This window comes from Asterias amurensis, chromosome 3 (genome assembly GCF_032118995.1).
Source record: "Asterias amurensis chromosome 3, ASM3211899v1".
Classification (NCBI taxonomy): domain Eukaryota; kingdom Metazoa; phylum Echinodermata; class Asteroidea; order Forcipulatida; family Asteriidae; genus Asterias; species Asterias amurensis.
The window spans coordinates 17,375,949-17,393,022 of NC_092650.1; the positions used below are offsets into that span (position 1 = coordinate 17,375,949).

The following is a 17,074-nucleotide window of genomic DNA, read 5'->3' on the forward strand; positions in this document are numbered from 1 at the left end:
AAATTTTCGAGGAAGAAGTAATTTTCCACAAATTTGATTTCGAGACCTCAAGTTTAGAATTTTAGGCCTCGAAATCAAGCATCTGAAAGGACACAACTTCGTGTGACAAGGTTTTTTTTTTCTTTCGTAGTTATCTCGTAACTTTGACGACCAATCGAGTTCAACTTTTCATTATTATTGCAAGGAGTGGGGCGAATTTTGAGATATAAGACCTAATCCTTAAGCACCATGTAATGGTTAACAAGGTGCTGTGGCGCACTATGCTGCCAATCCAGCCAGGAACACCGGGGCGAACCCCTTCTGCTTAAAAAAGTCAGCCACAAATTGTATGACTTGGTCTTTTGGTTAGCACTGTTTTGTTTAGCTCAGATAGCTTACTCTTTACAGAGCCCAATTTCATATCGCTACTAAACAGTAAGCAAATTTGCGTGCTTACTGTAGCAGAAAGATTTGCTTAAGCCTTAATGTATTTCACAGTTTAGCAGAAAAATTGGGCAGCCATACTGGAGTTTACGGTGAATTTGCATTGTGACGTCATTTATTTTCGTGCGGTAAGCACCGGAAGGTTAGCATGTCTTTTTGTGTGCTTACGGTTAGCAGCGCTATGAAATAGAAACTGCACAGGATAAGCACAAAATCAGCCGCTACGAAGTGCGATGAAATTGGGCCCTAGGTTTCATAAAGTAGGGTTCTTAGGCCCAGTTTCAATAAGCTGTTAAGCAGAGAAAAAAATGCGTAGCGAGTTTCTCTGCTAAGCAAGAAAATGAGTGAGCCACTAGTTGCAACAATTTGTCTGTGCTTAGCAGGTTTATTTGTGCTTAATGGCTTCATAAATTGGGGTCCCTGGTCTTGAGTCATTGAAACTACAATGAGGTGTTACAGACATAAGGGGATGACACATTGTATTCTTTGCAAGGGCACAGTGTGTGTGTGTCATAACCCACAGCTGTTGATCTTGCGTAGTTCCTAGAGTTTGGGAGAGTCACCTGGTGTTTTGACTGTGAAGCTGTCTCGTCATAAACTTGCTGTTTGTACATAAATGTACTTCTTACAGAGTAAAGGGCTCCTGTACATTTACATGTAGGTGATGTTTTCTTTCGTTGAGGTGTGTACTTGATCTTAATAATGCATTGTTGCATTAAAACGAGACCTCTATAGTGTAAATCATTATGACCTGTACAGTGTTATCCAGATCCAGATCTTGTCTCCGCTAGTGAGATTCTCTTTGAGAAAGTTTAAGTTTTCATCTCGAGAGCCAAGTATGTGTTCTGGAGACGCTATGTGTGATACATGTACCACGTTTCGATCGGCTTTGACTAGGTGTCTTCATTGAGAGAGGACGGTGATACATTTATGTTGGATATTTACTACATGTAGCTGTGATTTAACCCTGGGGATTGTTCGTGCTTTTCATGCAGCCTCGAGGTGGCTGGTTGACAACATTAGGGTGAGGATCGTAGGAGTCACGTTAGGAAGGAACTTTTTCACCAAAGTGAAAATGTACCCGATGGATCTTCATTCTACAGTTTTTAGTTTTGTATGTTTGAGGCATCCTGTTAACTTGGATCAAAAAGGTGCATTAATTTCATTATGAATTGACATCATAGAGGTGCAAAACTTTAGAGGGAAAATTTGAACAATTTCTTCTAGGGGATACAAGTGTTGACTGCCTTAAGTGCTGTGGCTAAAACTACGTGTACAACTTCAAAGTCGATCCCCATAAAGACTGTAATGTGATGGTTTTGGCTATTTTTACGCCATTTTTGTTCCGCAGAAATATTACGTCTGAACAATTTTTAGACTGTCTTGACAACTAAATAAAAAACAGAACTTTTCCTGAAATATAGAAATTTTTATTGATGATTACTTATTCTTGCACTTGTTTTTTCTCTTTGTTTCTTCAGAACCTTGCCTTACAACGGAGGTTAATGGAAAATATGGCCATCGCAAGAGCACGAGAAGCAGGGGTATCCTTCACAGGAAAAAAATAACATTTCTATTTTTTTTTTTTTTTTTTTTTTTCTATTATTATTATTATTTTTTTTTTTTTTTTTTTTTTTTTTTAATGGCTGTTTCAAATCAGATTTACCAGATGGGTTGCAATATGCCTCACCTACCGCCATCTTTGATTTATTAAAAAGGGAAAGTGTATGCGCATGCACTTATTCCTTGTTAATTCAACAAAATATAATATGGCGGTCGATGCTGCGTTTTGCAATTCCTATATAGTCGCCACTCAAATTGTTTCTCTCTTTATTGACTGGTAATTTAGTTGATGATTTCAGGCCTTTTGGACTTTTCAACAAACTCTAATTATGAGAAAGTGACAAACTAATTTTCACAAAAGAGCAGCGTTTAGCTCAAATGTTTTATTTAAGAGTAGCATGGCAAAAATTCAGTGCTACAAACTATTTTTCTGAATTTGAAGTTTATCAACAATTTTTTGTATTGCCCTACTTTTGCCGTGAGAAAATGGTTTAGACACCGCAAAATTAATGTTTGTGTGAGAGAGATCAGCTGGATCTTGCAGATTTCCCTTGACAGACAGATCATCTAAAAAAGAAAACCAAACAAACAAGTGTGACGTTTATCTCTGGTCTCAATTTAGAGATCTGTTTGTAGTTTGACCCTTGACCTGTTGAGTGACCAGCTCGCTAAGAAGATCCATGAGCGCCACCAGCGTCTCCAGGAAGAGGCTGCAAGGCGGTTCTCGTCCACCGGAGAGCCGACTAAAATGGAGATTGAACTCCGACAGATCTACGCCAGCGTCATGGAGTTTGAAAATAACGAGGCAAGATTTCTAAGCTCAACTATTTGAAAAGCTTAATAAGTTTAACTGCTTGAAGACACTGGACACTTTTGGTAATTGTCAAATATCAGTCTTTCCACTTTGTGTATCTCAACATATGCATAAAATACAATTTTGAGCTCAATTGGTCGTCGAAGTTGCGAGATACATGTAACAAATGAAAGAAAAAACACCCTTGTCACACAAAGTTCTGTGCGTTTAGAGGATTGATTTCGAGACCTCAAATTCTAAATCTGAGGTCTCAAAATCAAATTCTAGGAATAATACTTCTTTCTCGAAAACTACGTTTGTTCTGAGGGAGCTGTTTCTCACAATGTTTTATACTATCAACCTCACCCCATTGCTCGTTAACAAGTAAGTTTTTATGCTAAAAGTTACTTTGAGTAGTTACCAATAGTGTCCACTGCCTTTAACAGTATCTTTGTGAGAACTTAAATTTATTTACGATATAGTTTATACGAAGTCTCTCCTCATGAAATCTCAAAACGCAGAATTATACTTTTTGGCATTGCATTGTATCAGCACTTTGTACTTCAATGTAACAAAAAGTCAAATCGGAAGGTGGCTGTTTAATACTAAGTTTTGTGAAATTTTCCTTTTGCTAACCAGTGTTGTAACGTAACTGTTATGTTTTATCACTTAAGCCAGTGGACACTATTCGTAAATGTCAAGGACCAGTCTTCTCACTTGCTGTATCTCAACGTATATGCATAAAATAAAAACCTGTGAAAATTTGAGTTGCAAGATAACTATGAATGGAAAAAACACCCTTGTTACACGAAGTTGTGTGCTTTCGGATGCTTGATTTCGAGACCTCAAATTCTAAACTTGAGGTTTCAAAATCAAATTCGTGGAAAATTACTTCTTTCACAAAAACTACGTCACTTCAGACAATGTTTTATACTATCAACATCTCAACATCCATTACTCGTTACCAAATGAGGTTTTATGCTGATAATTAGTTTGAGTAATTACCAATAGTGTCCACTGCCTTTAAAGCTTGGGGAAATTTTTGATGTAAAAAAAAAACATCCAAAATGATTAAAAACGTTGATTTTCCAAAATGAATGATTTTTTAAAGAATTGTCTCTTACATGTCTGAATGAAAATGTTGACGATTTTGCAGTCGTCCTAGACAGTCAAAATTATTTGTGATTGTAATTTTTCTTTGAAGTCCTGGCTTCTTGAATGGAGGGAAAAGCTCCGTGAGGCGCCCAAAGATCTGAAATTCATCCACGCCCTTATCAGCCACATCCTTGCCTGCCAAGATCATCCCTTCACACAACTCCTTAAGAAGTTTCAGTTTTCCGTCTACCAGAGTCTTCTTCCACTCATCCAGAAAGATGCGGAGGCCCTTGAGCAGATCAGAGTACCTTACAAGATGGTGGAGCCTCTCGCTATGTCAGGTACTACCACTTGTTATATTTAGCAACCATTATTATTGTTGCTTTTTTAAAGGGTTGTGGTATTTTGTGTACGACACAAAACACATTAAAGATAATGAAGCGTCCCTTAAAGGAACACGTTGCCTTGGATCGGTCGTGTTGGTCTTTGAAAAACGTTTGTAACCGTTTTTTATAAAATGCATATGGGTAGAAAGATATTGTAAAAGTAGAATACAATGATCCACACAAACATGCCTCGAAATTGCGTGGTTTTCCTTTTACCTCGTCGACTAACACGTCGGCCATTTATGGTGGTCAAAATTTTGACTCCCATAAATGGCCGACGGTGATAGTTCGCACAGTAGAAGGAAAACCACGAAATTTCGAGGCAAACTTGTGTGGATCATTGTATGCTACTTTTAAAACATCTTTCCAACCAATATGCATTATATAAAAAACGGTTAAAAATGCTTTTGTTTTGACCAACTCGTCCGATCCAAGGCAACGTGTTCCTTTAGAATATTACGTTGTAAAATCTGTTTTTTTCTCTTAATGAGACAAAAGAAAATTGTTTCCAGAACTCTCCTGACAACATTGCTTTAATATTGTGTTCATTTTTTCATAACATATTACAACTAATGAAGCTGAAACTTCTACAGATAAATTATATTACATATATGTCTTCGTACGGAGAGTAGGAATTCATGTCAAAAAGCCCAAAATGTGAGCTACAAAAGGCATCAAAACCCCTTGGTGCATGGTTATAACACTGATAATATTGTTTATCCCTAACAACCCAATGCAGATATAACATCTAGTTATGAAAATAAAGAAGTTAACATTCAATTCAATTCAATTCAATATTGGTTTGTTTTCATATAAAAATACAGGACCAAATAAAAAGTCATAGACTAATGGTATTTGGTTAACAATAAAATTACATCAAAAATATATGTACAAGTTCAATACAGACCAAAATATAACACATGTAAATACTCTCCCCGTTCCCTTATGATGTACATGTAGAAGAAACCATGCCAGACAGTCTGACAGTACGAGTTAAAAGGTTAACCTTTCCCCAGAGTCTGACCGACATCTTATTACGAAACAAGGCTTAAAGGGTGTATGTACTTTTTGTAGGACAAAAAACACAATGTCCACAGATTTACACTAAACTTACACAGTTCAAAGATAATGATAGAAAGCTTCCCTGAAAATATTACGTGCTGAGGTGCTGTAGTTCTGGGGAAATGAGTAACACAATGTCATGAAAATAATTTTCGTCTCATGAGACGAAAATTATTTTAAGCATGTGCGAACGTATTTTCATTGTTTTACTCATTTCTCAAAAACTCATTTCTGTAAAAAAATACAGTACAAATAAGTAAGTAATATTTGAAGGGAAGCTTTCCACTATCATTATCTTCAAACCCTGTAAGTTTATTGTAAATCTATGGACACTTTGAAAAAGTACCTTAGTCCTTTAAAGGGTTTTGATACCTTTTGTAGATCAAGTTTTTGGCCATAACACTAATCCCTAAGTTTTGGCGAAAGAAGTTATTTCTCAATACAATAATAAAAGACTTCTAGCTAGAAGTCTTTTATTCCTATCTGAAAGCACACAAATTCTTCCCAAATGGTTGTTTTTTCTTTCTTCATTTGCTCGTAACTTCGATGACCGATTGCGCCCAAATTTTCACAGGCTTGTTATTTTAGGCTTATGATGGGATACACCAAATGAGAACACTGGTCTTTGACAATTACCGAATGTGTACAGTGCCTTTAATACAAACTAGGAGTCAGCCCGAGACATCAAAGTATCAATCAAGGCACAATCACAGAGATTGTTTGAAGGCATTGACCAAGGCACCTTGTATGTTATACAGCGTGGTTGGCCGGCACCCAAACATGATTTCATCATGTCATATTAAACTCTGAGTAACGGGTTGTCCCTTGAAGAATGGGAAGGAGGGCATGACATCACGGTGAGTCGTCCAAACTTCTGTGACATTGGTCTCTGGCGACCTTGATGACTGGGGGAAAATAATGTCCTGTGCCAACTCTTGTGTTCAGAAAACTCGCTAGAGGGGTCTGTATTTTTTACTTGCAAGGAAAATTCAGTTGTGTTTTAGTTTCTTTAGAAACATAGTGCACTGATGTTAAACTTATTCTGTGACATCACTCTATTGATGAAATGTATATTTTTTGGAATCTACACTTAAAGCATTCGCACAACATTGGTAAACAGTATTGTCCAAAGGCCCACACTTCCTGTATCACATCTTATATATAAAATAACAAACCTGTGAAAATTTAGGCTCAATCGGTCATGGGAGTCGGGAGAAAATACTGGAAAACCCACCCTTTTGTTTCTGCACGTTTCGCCGTGTCATGACATGTGTTTTAAATAAATCGGTTATACTCGATATCGAGAATTGATTATTGATTTAATGTTTTCTCAAAAAGTAAAGCATTTCATAGAATAATATTTCAAGGGAAGTCTTTCACCATTACCTTCTGTAAACCCTGCAAGTTATTTGTAAATTTGTGAACTTTTAATTTTTGTTCTGTTCAGAAAGTGTCCAATGGCTTTAATTGACCAATCTACTCTTTGCATACATGTGGTTCAACTTGAAAATGACTGTCTTTCCAAATTGAAAGAGAAGGTGATGTGCAAGACACAGCTTAAAACATGTTGTATTTCAATTTCCCCCAACAAAATTCCAGTTAAAAACAAATTTGTCATTGTCTTATCTTTCTTTCTGTTTAAGATTCCAAGCCGAGAGTCATCCCTACAGATAGTTTTGCAGCTCCTGAAGATCTTGATGAAAGTCTAGATGAGGACCTGATGCGTCGACTCAAAGCCTTGAGGACATCCAGCCACATTGACCAAAGAGAATCTCTGTATGGTAACATGCTGGCATCGTCTTCCTCGCAAGACAAGGAGGAGGAGGAGGGCGATTTGTGGGATGAGCTGAACTCCGGGGATGAAACCCTGGAGGATGGAATCGAGGAGGAGACAAGGAAGGGAGATGGTGAAGAAGAAGCTCCATCAAATCACTCAGAAACTACCTCAGTTAAGAGTGTAGGTGACTCGGGTGATGAGAAAGAGGTCTTGAAGACCCGTTTGCCGAATAATGAAGAGCTGACAGAAGGTGGTGAGGGAGACGCAGCAACACATGATTCCCCATTGAGAAGTCGAGAGGCTTCAGTCGGGGAGTCGGGTGAGGAAACCGATGTCATACAGAATAATCTTCAAAGTGATGAGGAACAGCGAGATCTTGAATGTAATATTGAAAAATCAAGAGAACCTTCAAGGAGTTCGGAGAATCTTGAAGAAGAAGATGGAGAAGATGTTTTTGTAGAGACTGATGTCGTTCATCGGATGAGGAGTGTCAGTCTAGAGATCCAAGACGATCTCGCAGAAGCCCTGACAGAGGGCGACAAACTCACAAAGGAGCTTGAAGACCAGGTCGCAGAAGACTCGGCAGTCGCGGAAAGAAACATGAATGGAAATATAGAAGAAACAAACTGTATCAACAGTGGCGATGAGTCAGATGTTGCTCCTGATTTAAGAACTGAAGATGTTTGTGATGATGACTCGGAGACGGCAGGGAAGCAGAATGTTAGTAGTGAAGAGTTACCTGAAGATACTCTTGATCATAACCTCAAATCAAACTCAATCCAAGACACAGATACTTGCTTGGATTCTGATGACCAAAGTCATGATTGCTCCACACATGGAGAAGACGCAGTGAGAGAATACCAGGTCTCTGAAGATGCAGACTTGTCGTCGAGGCTTTATGAGAGGACAGAGGAGAGACAGGAAACCAAGAAGACAGAGGAGGATGAAGCTGAAGAGAGGATAGCCCGGTTACAGGAGGAGGCGTTGCAGAGGCATCTCAAGCACATCTCAAAGGATATTCAGAACTACTTAGGTAAAATGTCTTGATAATAACTTAATGGCCGAGTGGTTAAAGGCAGTGGACACCATTGGTAATTACTCAAAATAATTGTTATTATAAAACCTTACTTGCTAACAAGTAATGGGGAGAGGTTTATTGTATGAAACATTGTGAGAAACGGCTCCCTCTGAAGTGGCGTAGTTTTCGAGAAAGAAGAAATTTTCCACAAATTTGATTTTGAGACCTCGGATTAAGAATTTGAGGTCTAAAAATCAAGCTTCTGAAAGCACACAACTTTGTGTGGCTAGGGTGTTTTTTTTTCTTTTATAGTTATCTCGCAACTTCAATGACCAATTGAGCTCAAATCTTCACAGGTTTGTTATTTAATGCATATGTTGAGATACACCAAGTGAGAAGACTTTTCTTTGACAATTACCAACAGTGTCCACTGTCTTTAAGAGCATCAAAGTTCCAGTGGTTTAGTTATCAGAGGGGTGGTTTGGGTCCCGGTCGTGAAACTTGTAAGCCTGGGCGAATAATTCGAATGTTTGGTTAATGGCGAATATGTTTTCCTATCCGTAACCGCGAATGCCTTTTTTTACTTAACCGGATATCCGCATAGGGCGCGAATACCTATTTACAAACCGGATAATTCTGTAAGTACAACCGAGTAACCGGATATTCTTTAATATCCGAATATCCGCGGACGTCGGGCGACAACTGATATGAATTGTTTTGTCTGAATCCTTATGAAACTTCTATTAAAACAGCATAAAAAAACATATATTAAGTATTTAACTATGCTCACCTCCGTGAAGATTTAAAACAATGACATTTCTGACATAATTTGTTCAAAGATTACAAAAGTTTTCCTACACGTAGAGTCAATCACGATCAAAAGAAAAAGCAAATCGCCATCTTTAAATTAGATCCAGTCATTTTTATGAATGAACCGAGTGACACTGGTCTAAAACTAATATCAATTCGCCCATAACATCTCATTCACAAACGAACAGCGCCCTCTAGCGACAAACAAAAATAAAACTTTTTTAATTATTTTTTTTAAATAGCGCCCTCTAGCGGCGAAAAAAACATTCGAATATCCGGTTAATTTCGAATAGTTGGCCAGCGGTATCCGAATAACAAAATTTCACTATTCGCCCAGCACTAGAAACTTGTGTCCTAATTAAAAGGCAACATTAGTCAGAAAGACGAGAAAGAACATAAGAAGAAAAAAATTCTAAATATCGCCGGGATTAATAAAGAGAACTTAATAACTATGACTCGAGAGCCTTATAATCCAATCTTTTGATGGAATACTTAAATAAAATAAAAACTTAAAATCTGTAAAACAGACGCTAATAAATGTATAAATGTTTGTTTGTGATGCAGATAAATTACATTCCCTGTTAGTTGCTGTGTATGAGGAACTAGACAGCGCCCTCGCCAAGGAGCAGTGCATAGCCGTCATCGAGAAACATTTCTTCCACTACATCTGGCAACCACTCCTTACACTCTTCAGGTACACAGGTTTGATTGTGGAGGTCTTCTCTGACCTTTTAATTTACATTTATAAATACCTCAGACAGTTTCGCTATTCCTATTGGTGGAGAGCGCATCACGTGGGGTATTTAAACCTTTGTTTACGGAACCAGAAACGAACGGAACCAGAAAACACGTGCTTACGGACATCGTACATGGTCCATGTAACATGTATACTGAACATTCCACGGAGGTGGAAACATACAGAGCTCAAGCACTTGGAAACGGATAAGTTTTACAGAGTTTCTTACTTTATTACGCCTTTTAACCAAAAAGGTATTTATGAATGGAAATCCAAGTGTGTTGAATCGGTTTTCAACTAGTGGTTTAAACCCGCCGAGGCCTGGTTCTTTCGACTTCGTCTCGGTAAAATTATCAAGAACCAGGCCCCAGTGGGATTAAACCACTTCACCACACATTGATTCCCTTAATATATCAGACCTGTATGCTTTATTCTTGAGGGCAAGGGCATTTTCTATTCGGTAAAGGGCACCCTTTGAGGAAATTTTAAATTTCTGCTGTAGCATTTTATTGGAGCATGGAGAGGCAATTGCCTTTTTTGCCTCTGTAAAGCATCAGGCCTGATATTTGCTACTGTCAAATAAACGCAGGGTATACTTTTGGAAATAGTCAAGAACCAGTATGGTCACTTTGTTTATCTCAATATATCTATACATAAAACAACTAATCTGAGAAAGTTTGGGCTCAATTTGTCATCGAAGTTGCAAGAAAATTAATAATGAAAGAAACAAACACCCTGGTTGCATAGAATAGTGTGCTTTCAGATTCTGAGAACAAAAAGCCTCTTAGATTGTTTCGTTCTCTGAAACTACATTACTTCAAAGGGGGCTGTTTCTAATATCAATAGCTCTCCAGTGCTTTTTACTAAGTATATTTTTATGGTTATTGATTGTTCAAGTACCCTGTGTCTACAGGAACTCAAATTGTTACAGTAAGTTGTGAATAAGCGCGTCATTGTACCTGACTGTAATCAAATGAAACTCTCAAATGGCTTGATCAATACATTACATGCTCTTTCAAGACCAAGGTCTTGCCACCATGGTTTGTCGTTTAACGCATTCTCAATTCAGCACATGTCATGGCTTTTAGGCCCATAATTAAGTTTTTAAGTTTTCTTTTCCTCAATTGAACCTCGTGCTCCTTCAGGCGATCAAATCTCAGGAAAGAGATGGCTGCGGCAACAGCTATGACCAAATACCAGAATGCCTTGCCGGAGAATATCGGCATCATCGGGAAGCTGTGCCTGACAACAGAGGGCGCTGCTCAAGACGAGAATTCGTACCCGTACCAGCTGGCTGTTGAGGAGTTGAGGAGAATCAGTGGCTACTTCAGCCCTCTTGATAAACTGGAATGTGTTGGTGAGTCATGACGGGAAAACTCCATTAAAGACACTGGACACCTTTGGTAATTGTCAGAGACCAGTATTCTCACTTTGCTTGGTGTACAGTTAGCATAAAATCACAAACCTGTTCACAAATCTGTGAAGGTTATTGACTAATTTGGTGATCGAAGGTGGAAGAGAATAGTGAAAGAATAAAACACCCTAACTGCATAAATTTGTGTGCTTTCAGTTGCCTAAAAAGGCTTTAGGCCTGAAGTCTTTTAATATTTGATTGAGAAATTAACCTCTTTCTCAAAACTATGTTCCTTCAGAGGGCGCTGTTTCTCACAATGTTTTATATTACATTAGCTCTCCATTGCTCATTACCAAGTAAGTGTTTACGCTAACAATTACTTTGAGTAGTAACCAATTGTGTCCAGTGCCTTTAAAGCCATTGGACCCTTTCGGTTCAGAAAAAAAATTACAGTTCACAGATTTACACATAACTTACAGGGTTTACAGAAGGCAATGAGGTTAACGAGAATTACGGATTTCTTTTAAACACATTTTATTACACGGTGAAACGCGCAGAAACAAGGGTGGGTTTTTCCGTTGTTTTCTCCCGACTTTGATGACCGATTGAGCCTAAATTTTCACAGGTTTGTTATTTGATGTAGAAGTTGTGGTACACAAAGTGTGGGCCTCAGACAACACTGTTTACCGAAAGGGTCCAATGGCTTTAAAAGGCCAGAAAAACATCCTTTTCCTCTGGCAACTAACACCTGTTATCTCCATGTAATTCCTTTTTCAAAAAGTGTGGGTTTCCCCCATACAGGGATGAGATTGTTCAGACTTCTGGCTGAATTCAGACTTTTTATGTCGACCTGGTGAAGAAAATCAGACAATTTCTTTTTCCACAAATACAGAAATCCTGCTGATTGGTCTCCTTCTCTAGTGCTTTGGATACTGTTTCCAAAAGCTCCTTGGAATCTATAACCTCAGGGTTAACAAACGGTAGAAATGCTGTTATTTCAACAACATAGCTTTGAATTTGTATCCAAGTTTCAGGCCTTTTTTGTTAGTAATGACTCTCACCCCTGTCCATAAGGGGTTTTCCTCCCACATCTAAAACTAACCAATTCTTCTAGCTTCCTTGTCAACCTGTTGTCAGCGCTAGTGGTGCCGTTGGATGTGTAATCAAATAAATGTAATTTTGTTTTTTCGGTCTCAGTTAAAGCTTCACGGGCCATCATTACCTGCGTGGGAGACTTTTATGAAGCTCAGGGTCAGGCAAGAGAAAATGCTGAGAATGCTGTGTAAGTTTTTTCCTCCATAATTAGGGCATTTAATTCCGTCACGTGTTAGCAAATATAAGTACTAATGCACGCTAAGTCACTCACCGTGCACTTTTTCGTTCCATCCGAAAAATACTATGTCACGGTGAGTAAAAACATCACTTGTGTGAGCGTCTTGGGCAATGCAGCAATGTTACTGCAAGGCACATATTTAGGCATCATCGAGTCTCAAAACAGACACTTTGTTTTGATATTGTATCCTCCAATCAAAATGGAAAAAAGATATACTTGGATAGTATATAAAACAAATACTGATTGTTTTTAATTCGTGCAATAGTGCAAATGTTTTCTTTCGTTCCATTCAACTCCCCTCTGCCTCGTTGAATAGAACATTCCATCTTTCAACTCACGAACATATTATTCGTACCATTATTTGTATAATACTGACTGTGGGCAGGCTGTTCTGACGAGTTAGTTTCTTGTGTAATAACGTGGAGTCTGTGTTGACTTCTCCTGTTCTGTTTGTGGTGAGAAACCAACAAACAATAAAGAAAAGTTGACGCAAGTATTAAAAGATTATAGAAAAGCCTTTATTCTGAGCTCTGCTCTCTTTAAATTTCTTCCCCAAAAGCCTCATTATTCATAAATTTTATTCTCATTTTTTTAATTTAATTTTCAAAAGGCTGAATTGCATTTAAAATACAGAGAATTTTTTTTTTAATTACAGAAAAACATTAAATACAAGGGCCCAATAAAAGCCTGTGCACAAAATTTTGCTCAGCACAGAACATTGCTATTTAGCAGAAACAGACATGGGGTCCCCCTCATTTCTCGCTCAGCAAAGACATTTGTTGAGAAGCATTTTCTTCTAAAAATCTTTAAGAAGTTGGGCCCAGATGAAAAGTGTTGTCCACCACCATGACAAGATGTTCAACAGTAAAGTGATGTTGGAAGCTTTGCCTGGTTTGATCAATAAGAATTAACTATAAATGAAACATCGGTTTTCCTCTTACTTCTCACCTTCAGAGGTTGTGACGACCTTCTACCCATCCTTAGCTTTGTGGTCATTAAGTCTGCCCTGCCTCATATCGTCTCAGAATGTAGCGTCATGGAGGAGTTCATTCATGAAGGGTAAGATAGTCCCCTGCCCCCCATATCTTAGAAAAATAAAAGTCTTTGTTCCAACTGTTTTCTCTTTTGTGATACACATGAGTCTGGCACAGTTTGTTTGTTTGAATGGTCTTCCCATCAAGGGAACCCGGCAAACTCCCACCAAGGGATATAAACACCAAGCTGGCAACAGCCAATCTCTCTCATACAATTGGGTTAAGGTCTATGATTATGAGTTGCGCAAATCAAGAAACTGTGATTCAGTTACTAGACGACGATAGTCATTGTGAAACCAGCAGTTAGCTGGGGGATTCGAACCCACAACCTTATGATTTCAAGTCCTGCAGTTAAACCACTTAACCATTTAACCAGTCTAGAGAACCTACTGACATCAGGGTTAGCCCTTCATAGTTTGAAGAGAATTTTGACCTGGTGCTCGGGTGTTTTAACTGGCATTTGGTCAGCAAAGCACTGTTTAAAAAATAATAATAATAATAATAAGACTTGTAATGCGCACATATCCACCCTGCTGGGTGTTCACGGCGCCGAGAGAGGAGAGTGCTGCATATTTAGATTTTCTGCAATGACCATTTCATCATGGGTCCTGTGTTTGGTAAATTTCCTATTTTTAACCACACTCCTTTAAAACAAAGCCCTTTTGGCCCACTCTTGAAACAAAATCAATAAGTAATGCATTTATTTTACAAACTTACTCGAGTATGATTCCAGATTTTAACTTATTTAAAACTTCATGAAGATGTAATATATTTGTAATTCTTTCTTCACAGATATCTGTTTGGCGAAGAAGGCTATTGTTTAACAACCCTGCAGACATCGTTAGGATATGTACTCAAGCTTGCCGAAGATTAACTCTTGTCCATGAAATACAACCGAAGTAAAGCCTAGAATACCTTAGCAAGTTCAGGTCCCATTTTCAGAGAGCTACTTATTAATATAAGCACAAAAAGTATCTAAGCAAATTGAAATTACGCTTGTTAGAATAAGGTTACCAGCCAAACTACGATGTCACAAGTACAATATGTGACTGGTATCCTGCTCATTTCTGCTCAGCAGAAAATTGTTAAGCAATGCTTTTTGCTTAGGCAGAGCTCTATAAAATTGGGCCGAGGTGTTTTTGTGTTGTTAATTTGCCGTTTCAATTACTCATGATGCGTGGTCTGTGTTTCACTCGAATGCATCTAGTCCATTAATTTGTCAAATGTGGCAATAAAGGACGACGAAATTAATACAAAACTGTATTTGCTCTGAACAAAACTAACTCACATAATTTAAAGTGCAATAAAAATTATTATCTTAATGATTAGCAAAGTTTATTGGCCAAAAAAACTTACTTATTGTTAACCCACAACTTAAGCAGATTTGTTCACCTTGAACAGTGTACAAAACTTGTTTCATCACACAACCCTTTTCCTTCAAAAAAAAAATGTCAGGCTCTGAAGGAAAGAGCCACTGGCATCCCTGTGTTGAATACCATGGTACCAATAGTTGACTAGGCTTCCAAACGAGTCGTTCGAATAAATGTTAGCCTGTACATCAGACGTAACCCTTCGAATTTTGTGAAAAATGCAGAGATCGGACCTCAGCCGGCATGTACCTTCGACCTACATTCATTTCATATACATGTAAAGTCAAATTCTAAGGCGGACATGATGGGAGTGTACTATTTGGGCATCTATGGAAAGCTCATGTCACTGCACGTTTATCTAATGATATCATTATATCCAATGAAATAACTGGATCTGAGAGTAGCAGGTACCTGTCTTTATCCTTACGGATAAAGACAGAGGCCAAGTCTAACTAAACGTGTGCACTCCAATTTGCTCTAGATTGACTATGGTTATTTCAACTGGACTCTAGTCACCCCACCTGGACTTGCTCCCTGTGAAGTTTTATTTTAATTTAAAGGCGCTACATATTTGATTCTCTTCTATGACGTGTCACAAACGTACCTGATGTCCAATAATGGGATATTCATCAATAATATTAATAGGAATGACTAGTTCTTATATAGCGCATTTTACAATAACGTAATAATGCACTTTACATTAGTGCCCTGGTTATAGGCCCCCATAACATTTATGTGTAATCTTTCTCAGCTCCCAGGGGAGTGTACAGCCAGAGCCGCATGCCCTTCAACGAAAGGGTCGAGCTTCACATGGCATGAAAGAGATCAATACCAAACAGAGTTTTTTTTTTTTTTTTACTATTGTACATACCCATGGCACTCCAAGTATACATCAAACACAATATCAACCTCTCCCCACGCAGGATACCCTCCTGGGTGAAGAGAAGCAATTATCAAGGACACAAGTTTTGTATGACTTGGATTTAAACCAATTTCCTGATGACTTAACCACCAGAACTTGAATTTGATGCTCTAAAACCGCTCGGCCATGATACCATACATTGGGTGCGTTCGTTTAGCTTCCCTGGGTCATCCCCGGTCTGCCCCGCTGGTTTCCAATAGCTTTTGACGTCATTCCAGGGGCTCACCTGGGTCAGCCCCCAGTGCCCTGCTTATGGAGTGGGTCACTTGGGGGCTGGCCCCAGGTAAACGGCGTGACTACGAGAGCGGTGAGTAGTCGTTCATTTAGCTCTTGTTAGGGGCTCACCCGAGTGAGCACCGCGGGTAGACCCAGGGAAGCTAAACGAACGCGTCCCAATATGACTTGATTGGAAGTATCTTTTCATAGTCTGCTGCATCAATCAATTAGTGTAAGCGCTTTTTACAAAATAAACCCAAGACTTCTCCATCTGGTTGGATACTCAATATATAGAATTTGTATGTTAAAAATGATATGTCATCTTGCCAAAGCAACTTCATGTGTGATTTATTTTATATCCCTTTGTGTTTATAATTGTATAAATACAAAAAATTGTTTTAAAATAAAACTAATGCCTGCCTCAAAAATGTCATTTTATTTCTTCTTCCTAGTGGAATATGAACAGTTTAGCATTAATTATGTTTAATTGACTGTAATGAGTGATCATATCAGTTGATCCTACAAGAGTTAAGTGAGTTCAGGTACATATTTGACATATTTTTTATGTGCTCACGGTCAAAACAAAATTGTTTATACTTTGTGGGTGGAAGGGCCTGGGGTGCAAGTAAACAAAAGTGCATGTTCAATTAAAAATAAAGATGTTTTAGGCCAACTTTGGTGTCTCAAAAAAAAAACTGATTTTAGTTCATATTGTTTACAGCTGCACCCCACCAAATTGTAAAGAATATCATCCTTGGTCTTCCTTGAGGAACTTTATATTGCTTTATTAAATTTCACCCATGTGCAACTTTCGCATCATGCATTAGAGAGTATAATATACATGTTTCTAGAACATTTTTAACCTAGTTTTGGACCCCACAGAACCAACTTGCCAGGGGTCTCGTAAAATTTTTCCTTTCGGTTGTGATTAGGGCCAACATTGGTCTTTTCATATTTGGTGAGTCAAACTTGGGCCATTGTATCTTGTTGTGACAAAATTAGACTTCTTTCCCCAAAACGTGAAAAATTCTTTTTGAAGGGTCATTTCACATGGTACTTGACAGTGTCCACGGTCAAAAATGAATACTTTAATGGGCCTTTTTGAACGTGTCACTAGTTGAGTTGGTGCGGCCGTTTCTGAACATGTTCTTGGTGCAGCCCCCCCCCCCGGTGCAGCCCCGC

The 17,074-nt window shown here is 38.4% G+C and overlaps 1 protein-coding gene across 5 annotated transcripts in view; it reads left to right on the forward strand.

The window, feature by feature from the left end:
* LOC139935223 (VPS9 domain-containing protein 1-like) overlaps nt 1–16,305 on the forward strand; it is a 37,179-nt gene extending 20,874 nt beyond the window's left edge. For 3 of the 5 annotated variants that reach the window (XM_071929720.1, XM_071929719.1, XM_071929722.1), the window contains 9 exons: nt 1,905–1,967; nt 2,609–2,791; nt 3,984–4,215; nt 6,966–8,132; nt 9,492–9,621; nt 10,809–11,020; nt 12,215–12,299; nt 13,305–13,409; nt 14,177–16,305. In XM_071929720.1, coding sequence (XP_071785821.1) covers nt 1,905–1,967; nt 2,609–2,791; nt 3,984–4,215; nt 6,966–8,132; nt 9,492–9,621; nt 10,809–11,020; nt 12,215–12,299; nt 13,305–13,409; nt 14,177–14,258 — 2,259 coding nt within the window. In that variant the 3' untranslated portion in view covers nt 14,259–16,305. The remainder of the gene's footprint in view (nt 1–1,904; nt 1,968–2,608; nt 2,792–3,983; nt 4,216–6,965; nt 8,133–9,491; nt 9,622–10,808; nt 11,021–12,214; nt 12,300–13,304; nt 13,410–14,176) is intronic. The other 2 variants (XM_071929721.1, XM_071929723.1) reach the window with 1 other exon arrangement.
* The last annotated feature ends 769 nt before the right edge of the window (nt 16,306–17,074 follow it).